This window comes from Bidens hawaiensis, unplaced genomic scaffold (genome assembly GCF_021521415.1).
Source record: "Bidens hawaiensis isolate Kalapana, Puna unplaced genomic scaffold, B.hawaiensis_p1.1 tig00003058_1, whole genome shotgun sequence".
NCBI lineage: Eukaryota > Viridiplantae > Streptophyta > Magnoliopsida > Asterales > Asteraceae > Bidens > Bidens hawaiensis.
Window position 1 is genome coordinate 2169267 of NW_027491165.1, and position 10265 is coordinate 2179531.

Genomic DNA, 10265 nt, shown 5'->3' on the forward strand with positions numbered 1-10265 from the left:
TTTGCATGTGTTTTTATTTACCTCATTTTTGTTCTTTATGCCTTTGGAGTTTGAGATCTTGCGCAATGAGCAATCTCTCTATCTTATTGGTAAGGCGTGTTTTCATTTAAAGTCTCCTTAGACTCTACTTTATAAATGAAATTTTAGTAGGTATGATTGATTGATATTCATAAATGTGATGATTGGGGGGTTTGGATGAATGGGATAGATAACAATCATAACGTAGTGAGAATATGGATAAAACATAGTTAAACGACAATGCAGTTGGGTTTTAGGAAAAAAAATACATACATAATTTATTAGGTGATGATTAGTAGCCTCATGTTAAGTGTGTGCCTATACGAACAATCTGTGCAATTAACTCCATTGCTTGAAAGATAAAAAATAGCATTGTTCACTATAAATTAAGAGACTTGTTGCTTTTCAATTTGACACAGCCTTATTATGTGTATTAATCGAAGTGAGCTTGGATTGATCCGCGATTAACCCATTGTAAACAAAATCAACTAAACAATATTCCCTTATAATCGAAAAAACTAAACCGTTTGCAACATAAACCGGTCATTTATGGAAATCTAAAAACCTTTCATATTTTACTCATGCTCGGTCTGAACCCACTCATGTTCACCCCTTCATCTAATCACCATCCCAATGAACCCCCACCAATCCAATATCTACTTCACTCATCTACAACGATTCTTCTATAAAACCCTAATCCTAAACGGTAGCCTCAATGGGCACGCCAACACATCTCCGACCTCATCATGTCATTCGACTTGCTACATCTAGGATGCACGCACTGACGAGTGTGTCAATACCCAACGTAGCCAAGTCAATTTCACCCGTTGCAACAAATCAGCATTCATTCCAATCTTGTTGTCTACATATCGTTTGATGAGACGACCTTACGTAAAAAAATAAATTAATAAATAAATCAAATTTATATTAACCACGTCACCAAAACTCACTCGTACAAACTACATTTCCATGGATTATTGATTATTTCCCTCAACCATGATGGCAGTGGCTTGTAGATGCTAATTGACAACAAGGCCCTAGGGGTTACGCTCACTAAGTTTTCACTTGATGTAAAGTTTATTCTCGTGGCGATATTCAGACCATAATCTAATTCATTTGGTATGGAATTGCTCTAACTTGCGTTAGATATTGCGCAAATGGTCTACTAGTTCTCTACGTTAGAGTTGTAAGTGTTTATTAAATAGCAAACGGGTACGATCTCTAAACCGATTCGGATTGAAATTAGACCATCCTGGAATACTTTTTTTTTGTTTGTTTTGTACACGAATTGAGGTGTTGAGTATATGATTGTAAAGGTGAAGGTGATATTCTTTAAACAATTTGAATCTTTAAAAAAATAATAATAAACATTAAAAGTAAACTTATTTGGTGTCCTAGCCAGACAAGTTCTCCCTTAATCCTTTAGCTAATCTTTTGATTTAATCTTTAACCATCCTAAGTAAATGAGTCAAAATTGACAAGTCTATTATTTTCCTGTTACTTAGAACTAAACCGTGTGAGTGATCATCAAACCTATAAAACTCTAAAAGTGAAGTTATATAGTCATCATGTTCATGTCACAGGCCTTTAGAGTTATGCTTGTTTTTTGCAAAATCGGTTTAGTAGCACATAAAACTATAGAGAAATTTAATGCTAATTCATTGAATAAGATCTTAAAATAGTTTGCAATTTACATAGCAAAAGAAACGCACTCCTGTTTCTAGCCAAAGATTAAGGGCTGTTTTTTAAGCCGAACGTGTCTTCAACACCACTGGTAACTTTTTTTCTCCGCTCGGCAATCATTTCCGTATATGCCTGAAACGGAAAACATATTAAACATTATTGCATAATTTGCAATTTGCATTAGAATCTAGTCACCAGTTTCTTTTGAATGCTGTTTAAAAGCTCGCGGTTCGCTTGAAAAAAGCTTGAGTCGAAAAAAGCTCGTACAAAAGAGCCGAGCCTGAGCCAGGCTTGTTGGTTGCCAGACTCAATTGGATCGTTTAAATTAAAGCCCAGATTAAATATATATAATAATAACTTATAAAATACACGAAAAAAACAAAAATAATACATAACTATTATCATTTCGCTAGTTTATAAATTTGTATTATGTTTCATGTTAAAATTTTTTATTTTTTTTATATATCACTATATAAAAAAAATTAACAAACTGGCCCTAACTTTCTAACCGAGCTCGAGCTCAGATTTTCAGCTCGCCAAGCCAGCTCGGTTTATATTCGATCCGAGCCCGAGCTTGCCCTAGCTCAGCTCATGAACAGTCCTGTCTATGTCTAATAATATAGGGCTGTGAACAAGCCAAACCAGAGCTCTTTATACCTTAAATTCGGTTTGTTTCAATTCACCACGTGTTAATCTTGAGCTCAGCGTTTTACATGCTCAAACTTGGCTTGTTTGTCAGAATAAATTTAGTGGGCATTACGTATAAAAGTTCGAGTTTAACTTGTTTGACTTAATAGAACTCGAGTTTGGCGCCTTATGTGTGTAAAACTTGACCTCAACTAGTGATTGGTTTTACAGGCTAGAGCTTGAGTTATTTGTCAGATTGAAAGTTGTATATATTGTATTATACATAAATATACTCTATTCCATTTTTATAATAAGCTCAAGCTCCGGACATGGCTCATTTAGCTTGAAATCAAACCATGGCTCGTGGTTCCAAACGGAATCATATTCGAGAGAGAGATAACCGTCCATGTCTTCCACCACGCCATCGTCATCCAAAAACCTTCTGGCGGATTGATCTCCGTTTGGATGCGTTGGGTTTTGTTGCGAAGATGGGGCCGGACGGAGCAACGACTTCCCGCTCCTGGTGATACAGCGCAGAGGTGGAAGAGAGAGAAGCTCGCCATTATCATCCCCCTTTCCTTCACCCTTCCAATTGTGATGATACAACGCCTAACGACATCCTTTTGACATATAATAATATATACCTTTCATTTTCATATATTGTTGTCCTAAATATCCCTTTTATATTATATCATTCAAAAAATGAATATGAAACCCGACCCTAATAACATGCGGTTAATTCAAATAATCTTATTTGTATTTTTTTACCCTATTTAACTCGACTCTAGGTAGCTTATTCGGATTCCGTCGCGTTAATCTGGTTAGGCATTTTGGACACCCTTAATGATTGGCGTATATGTTATTGTAAAAGAAAGGTAGGGTGAGCATTTGAGGGTACCTGACTTGACCACAAAGGAGCGATGAACACCGTTACATGGGTGGCGTGGCTGGGCACCATATGGTGGTATGCAAGTATGGTAACGAGTGCAAAGAGGAGAGACGTGAATGTCAGAACACGGGGATATCTAGGTAGGGGTCATGAGCTGTTCAAAAAGCTCGCGGCTTGAAGCTCGAGCTCATGGACCGCTCAATTTAAGCTCAAATAAAACTAGATAAAAAAATTGATTTTAAACATCCTGAATGACTTGGCTCATTTTTGTAACCAAGTCAAACTCGTCCCAAGTTTAGAGTGGGAAAAATGAAGTCGGTTCAACCTCGTGAATTTCCAATATAATAAGTTGTATATTTTGCTTTTATTTCTTGTTTTCGTTATTATTTGTTTTTGAGCTACTTTTATCTTATAAATGGTTCATCTTTTGGTTTATAAATTTGGTATTTAAAAAAAACAAATAAAAAAACCACCTAAATCATTAACAGTCCTATGAATGATTATTAAAATCAAGCCTTTGCAATATCTACCAAATGTAATCAAGGATAAGTGGTTTACAATTATGATGTCTTGCTTTATCATATACTAGCCAGTTGCCCGCGCGATGCAGTGGTGTACATACAAACGCAACCGGTGTTAGTACGTTTGTAACCTCGTAACGGTACATACAGGCGTGTAACCGTGCCAGTAAGCGCGCCACTTAATGCCTATACGCGAGCAACTCGGTATGTATAAACAATGTCATCCACGTAACTGATGCTTGAACACGTATAACAGGTAGAGACAAGCAAGAAGCAAAGATGAAATGTACAATAATTTCAAATAAACTACTTTTAACCCAATCCTTTTTGACGGACATGTTCCAACCCGAAAATGTGTTAAACCGATGCCCGTTTTGACAAGAACCCTTTCAATCTAAACCCATCCCGGCATGAACTAAATTAACACTTTTTTGTATTAACCTGTTCCAACCCTAAACCGTTCCAACACCATTAGTTGAACATGCCCGACCCATTGCTGGTAATAACCGTTAATCATGTAACATCTTAGTTTTTAAAAAATTAATAAACTATAACAATACCATACTCAAATTAAAGATAATAAAATGATCGTTTTTATGGTGTAACTTTTTAGAAAAAATATTAACGTGTGAAAAAGTTACGACCGTTAAAATGTCGTGGGGTAGTTGGTTAATAAATATGGGGAAAATATGTAACTATTTAATATATTAACAAAACTTTATTGAAATTGAGGGACAATTATTGTATATTACTTTTGAATAGGCAAAGACTATTTTACTCCTACATTCTTAAAATTATATGCATTGACACTTGTACAATATGCAACAAAAGAGGTATCCCTTAAAATTTAAGAGGTTTCTCACTCATATATTATATATAATATAGATATAGATATAGATTAATGCAAATATTTCTTGATATAATCTAATGAAAATAGGTTTCACTTGATGTTAAAACATATTATAGGTTTAAGGGATGTACGTAATTACGAAAAAAAAGATCTTATGTTAATAATTTTGATCATGCTATTAATAAAGTCAATAATTTGTTTTAAACTTATGTTTAAACTTTAAACATATTATATGTTCATAATTGCATTAAATGTCATGCTAAAAAATAAAAGATAAACAAAACCAATTCATACTTATTATGTGGTTTATTTATTATAAGGGGTTTATTTATTATAAACGTTAATGGCATATAATTATTAAGTTAAGACACTAAGTTTTGTAATTTGAATTATGGTATAATTGGAAGGACTGATTTTGTAATTACATATTGGAGGTAAAGTAAAAATTCCATAACCTTATGCATTGTATGTTGTACAATTAGCAATCAATCTTATACCTCTTAACAATTAAAAGGTCCTTGACTTCTCCTTTATATATATATAGTAGAGATATAAAGATAAGGATCAGCGCCAACTTCTAGTTTGAATACATTCATCGGTTTTAATAAATTATTTATATGATTTTAATCCAAACACAAACAAACTTAAGTCTTAACATCGTTTCCTTCAAAAAGTTGTCAAGACCAAAGATGGGCTGGGCTAACTCTTTTTTTGTAACAAAACATAATAATATTAACTAGCCCGCTAAATATAAAAAATGTCCAGTGTAACCCATTTATATATCCGTATTAGGGTTCACTCATCTCTTCCTTCTCAGCCGATTACTAGCAGAACAGCCGTTCACCGGAGTAGCTAATAGCAGGTTAGTATTTGCTGTCATGCTCATTCTTTTGTTTCGATCAAATGATGACTTGTAAAAGCCCTATTTTGTTGTTTGAGAATTATTTTTTTTTGGGGGGTGGGGTGTATAGGGTTAATTCATATTCTAATGTTACTTAATTGTATATTTAAAGCTTTTGAAACTATCTTTGATTATTCTGCTAGCTGATTTGATGGTTAATGACTCCTTTTTTTTATGTGGGATTAATTTAATAGTGAAAATGGCGGACACGAAGGCAGTGACAATCCGTACCAGGAAGTTTATGACAAACAGGCTTCTTTCCAGGAAGCAATTTGTGAGTTCATGTTTAACTGTCAAATTATAGTAATTTAATTGTACTTTTTGCTTATAATTATTTATGTTTGTTTGTTTTCTTCATGTAGGTGATTGATGTGCTTCATCCTGGAAGGCCCAATGTATCCAAGGTTCTACACTCTTTTATTATTTTTTAACTTTTTTTCATTTGTTTGTATTTGTGTATGATTTCTTTTTTACAAATGATTGCTTCAGATGACATGTAAATTATTGATTGGTACAAATTAAAACCCCTTTTCAGATAATCTTAAATTAAAATGCTTTTAAATGCATAGTTGTCAATAGCGGTGATAGCGGGCACTATAGCGCGCTACATAGCGATGCAGCTATAGGCTGCTATATACTAAATATCGTTCATTTAGCGTGATTATAGTAGTATTTAGGGTTTTTTATTGATTTTGTTTTTTAATATAAAAAAATGTAGAAACCTATTTTTAAGGCTTGCTTATCGACCAAACGTATACACCTTCCACAAGTTCCACCGTAAAAGCTTATTCTGTGAATATAAACCCTAACTTTTTGCTTAAAAGTTTGCTACTTCTTTATCGCTAAATATGAATTAGCAGTCGCTATTTACTGCTATTCGCTATGTAGCATATAGGTGGCCCGTCGCTATTCACCGCTATTCGCCATTGGCAACTCATGTTTACGTGTATGAAACGTGATTAAACAAGCTTTTTTATACAAAATAATGATCTTGTTTTTTTTACTAATAAAGCCATTTAGTAGTTTGTAAAGGTCTAATTTAGACAATTTATTAGTAAGATATTTTTACTAGTTTTTAAAGCTATTTTTATTGCTTTACACTTATACCCGTTTAAGCTGTAATTAGTAGCATAAAAAATGATTTTTTAATATTTTGATTGAAGGCTGAATTGAAAGAGAAGTTGGCTAGAATGTACGAAGTTAAAGATCCGAATGCCATTTTTGTATTCAAGTTCAGAACTCACTTTGGTGGTGGTAAATCAACTGGTTTTGGATTGATCTATGATTCAGTTGAAAATGCCAAGAAGTATGAACCAAAATACAGGCTTGTCAGGGTAAGTAAACTATCTTATTCGTAAGTTTTTTTTAATGTTTTTATGATGTATTATTTTTTCATATATATGTTCTGGTTTTGTAGAATGGTTTGGATACCAAGGTTGAGAAGTCGAGAAAGCAATTGAAGGAAAGAAAGAACAGGGCAAAGAAGATCAGAGGTGTAAAGAAGGTAAATGATCAAATAGTTGATAATATTACCATCAAACAGGCTCTTTTCGGTCAATCATTAAACACATTTTCATATAAGTTAGGGTTGTGCATGTGTTGGTTTTGTCGCTTTGGGCTAAATCTCAAACCAAACCAGCAAAAGTTTTAAGCAAAACTTTTTATAAATAAATATTGTGCTATCATAATTACCGATTTAAGTAGTTGACTTGTTCTACCCGAAAACACTGTCAAAGCGAGTTGACCCGTTTGAGATAAAAGCATAATTCAAGTCGACCCATATTGTAACTAAACGTGTCTAATGTGATTTACTTGTTTGTGCAGACAAAGGCTGGAGATGCTGCCAAGAAGAAGAAGTAAAAAGCTTTGAGATCATCTGCTGCATTTTCAAAATCATCTGTGTTCTTGTTTTTTTGTTTCTTAGTACTTATTATTGCATGTTTTACCTTTGATCGATTGTTACCATTATGAAATGAACTGAGTTTTTTAGAACTTAATATAGCAAGGACGTTATTTTACCATTATGAGATTAACAGAGTTTTTTAGAAATTGATATAGCAAGGGCGTTGATATTACTTCTCTGACTATTTTTCAAATTTTTTTTAGTCTTGTTTTATGCAAATCGGTTAATTGGTCATTGAGTGTTATATTGCACCCTTGTCTACAAGATTAGCATGATATTACTTGATTATACCAGTCACCAGTTTGTTGATTTTGTTTCCATTTTTTCAAGTCAAAAGTTGTAAGTGTCATCAATTTATCATTAAACCTGCAACAGTCATAAACAACAAAAGATATCGGTTCTTGGAAGTGGCTATGACCTAAAGGTGTTTGGTAAAGCTTCTTTAAACTAAACACCCTAGAGTTCAGACTATATGAACTTCTTGATTCGACAAAATCATACACCTTTATCTATGCTTTCAAAACTTATATTATTATTGAGGATAAAATTCGTTCAATTTGTATATAAGGAATGCCGTGTTATCAACTAATTCGTAATTTGGAATAGACGTGCACAAAATAATCGGTTCCGGAACCGGTGGAACCGACCCGGAACCGGTTCCTACCCGTACCCGGAACCGGTTCCTGACCGGGTATAGGATTTCTCCTCGGAGCCGGTTCCGGAACCGGAACCGACCCGGAACCGGTGGAAAAAACCCGGAAGAACCGGTCAAAAACTCGAAAAAAACCCGGAGGAACCGGTCAAAACCCGACCCGGAACTGGTCAAAACCCGGTCAAATACCCGACTATACCCGGAATCAGTTCCTACCCGAACCTGGTTTGACTTTTGTTGACCATACCCGGAACCGGTTCCTACCCGGTTCCGGGTTTTTAAATACCCGATTTTGTGCACGTCTAATTTGGAAGGTTTTGCAGTGGAAGATTTGTATATTTAAGGAGCAACCAAATGAGATGAAAATTATTCTAGACTCATCCACACATGATATCTATATACTAATTATTTGAAAGTAATTACAAATGACAATGTCTAGCCCTTTTACATTAGTTGGATTCTAGACGCTTCTATTCCAGATTTTTCCGCACAAAATATCTTGTGGAAATTACTGTTTGAGTCCATGTGGTGTCTTAGCGGAGTCACTTTGAATCCCTGGAAAAAAAATTGACCTGCTTGAATCCTTGTCGTTTAAAAATTAAACAGATTGAGTCCCTCCGTAAGATGGGCGTTAGGCTTTCCATCTAAAAAGGTTCGCAATTACTACCATACCATTGCTTCCTTATAAGTTGTGAATAAGAACAAATTGGAGCCCTAATTTAGTCAAAATATCTTCTTCCTGTTCTTTCGATGCTACAATTGGAGCCCTAATTAACCAATTTCTTCTTCTTCGTTCGATTGGAGGTCATACTAACTATCGTCTTCGATTAGAGCAAAAATGTCACCGTTCACACCCTCTTCGTTGGCGAAATTGAAGTCACATGCTACTGGTGCATTAGATTTGTTTTGCTCTTGTGGTGCAGATACGTGTTATCGTATATCCCAGATGAATGCTAACCCGTTCTCGATTCCTTTGCTGTGTAAGTATTTCAATACTCAAATATTTGTTTTAATTAAGAATAATATGAAATCAGTTGTTTTAGCTTAATTTTGAATGAATTAGTTGTTATCGTGGTTAATTGTGAATGAAATTAGTTTATTGTTAGCTTAATTTTGAATTATATCAGTTGGTATAAAGGTTAATTGTGAATGAAATGAGTTTGTTAGGGTTAGGATGGTTAATTGTGAATGAATATAGTGTGTGTGTGTGTATATATATATATTAGTATAAACGATAACCATAACAATAATCACAAGATCAGAAACTTTACACGATGGCACAAAGTCTTACAACAAGGCAGAGATTGAATTCGTGTACTAAAGATTCTTTCGACACTATGTGAAAATTGGCCTTTGGTCACATGAGAAAGTGTGGTTGTAGGCCTTTAGCTACACACATTTGGTTCAGGTCATATGTGGCCAAAGGTAGCGATACCGTGGGTATGATATGGCCATACACAATTTTTAGTGACCTTATGTGGTAATAAGTGTGGCTAAAGGGTACATGCATTAGCTGCTGGCCATCAAGAAGCCTCTCCAATAAGTGTGGCTAAACGGTAGAAAATGGCCACATGACTATTTACTATGAGTGACCATTGCACGTATAGAGCCACATGAATTAGTGTTTCAGCCACATGAATTTTATAATAATGTGGCCAATAAGGTTGTGTTAAGCGTGCATTGTGACTTATACCGTGTGGATATAGCAAAGCAATGGCCACTTAAATTTAATAATAGTGTGGCTAATTATATTATATAGACACTGTATATTACATTAAAAGTGGCTAAAAATGTTTACTTGCCACTCAAACACTCCTTTGTAGATTATAGTGTGGCTATTGTCTTACCGTTTGTCACACATAGTGCTTTTCGTAATTTAAAGTGTGGCTATTGTCAAACTTTTCGTCACACATAGGGAGGTATTGTGTGGCTAATCATATCATATAGACACTGGAGGTTATTGTCAATGTGGCTAAAATGTGAACTTGCCAGTCAAACACTCAATTGTAGTTTATGGTGTGGCCATTATCTTACCGTTTGTCACACATAATGCTTTTGTAATATACAGTGCGGCTATTATCATACTTTTGGTCACACATAGATAAATGTGGCTATTTCAGAAGTTTAACAAACACAATAACATAAATTAAAAACAAGTTTATATTAACAAACCTTCACTAATAAGTTATGAATTCAAAATATTTGAAACTACTCCTAATTA

At 34.3% G+C, this 10265-nt stretch overlaps 1 protein-coding gene across 1 annotated transcript; it reads left to right on the plus strand.

The window, feature by feature from the left end:
• The first annotated feature begins 5368 nt into the window (after positions 1 to 5368).
• On the plus strand, positions 5369 to 7486 carry LOC143622155 (small ribosomal subunit protein eS24z-like). Its single transcript, XM_077093380.1, has 6 exons — positions 5369 to 5450; positions 5684 to 5763; positions 5852 to 5893; positions 6653 to 6823; positions 6907 to 6993; positions 7314 to 7486. Exons 2-6 carry the CDS (start codon positions 5689 to 5691, stop codon positions 7347 to 7349), a joined length of 411 nt encoding a protein of 136 aa, XP_076949495.1. The 5' UTR covers positions 5369 to 5450; positions 5684 to 5688; the 3' UTR covers positions 7350 to 7486.
• The last annotated feature ends 2779 nt before the right edge of the window (positions 7487 to 10265 follow it).

Excerpts from the sequence above, each read along its gene's own strand:
- LOC143622155 (XM_077093380.1), top strand. The coding sequence starts at position 5,689 with ATGGCGGACACGAAGGCAGTGACAATCCGTACCAGGAAGTTTATGACA. Across the intron at positions 6,824-6,906 it reads CAAAATACAGGCTTGTCAGG|AATGGTTTGGATACCAAGGT; the intron begins GTAAGTAAACTA and ends CTGGTTTTGTAG. Across the intron at positions 6,994-7,313 it reads AGATCAGAGGTGTAAAGAAG|ACAAAGGCTGGAGATGCTGC; the intron begins GTAAATGATCAA and ends TTGTTTGTGCAG.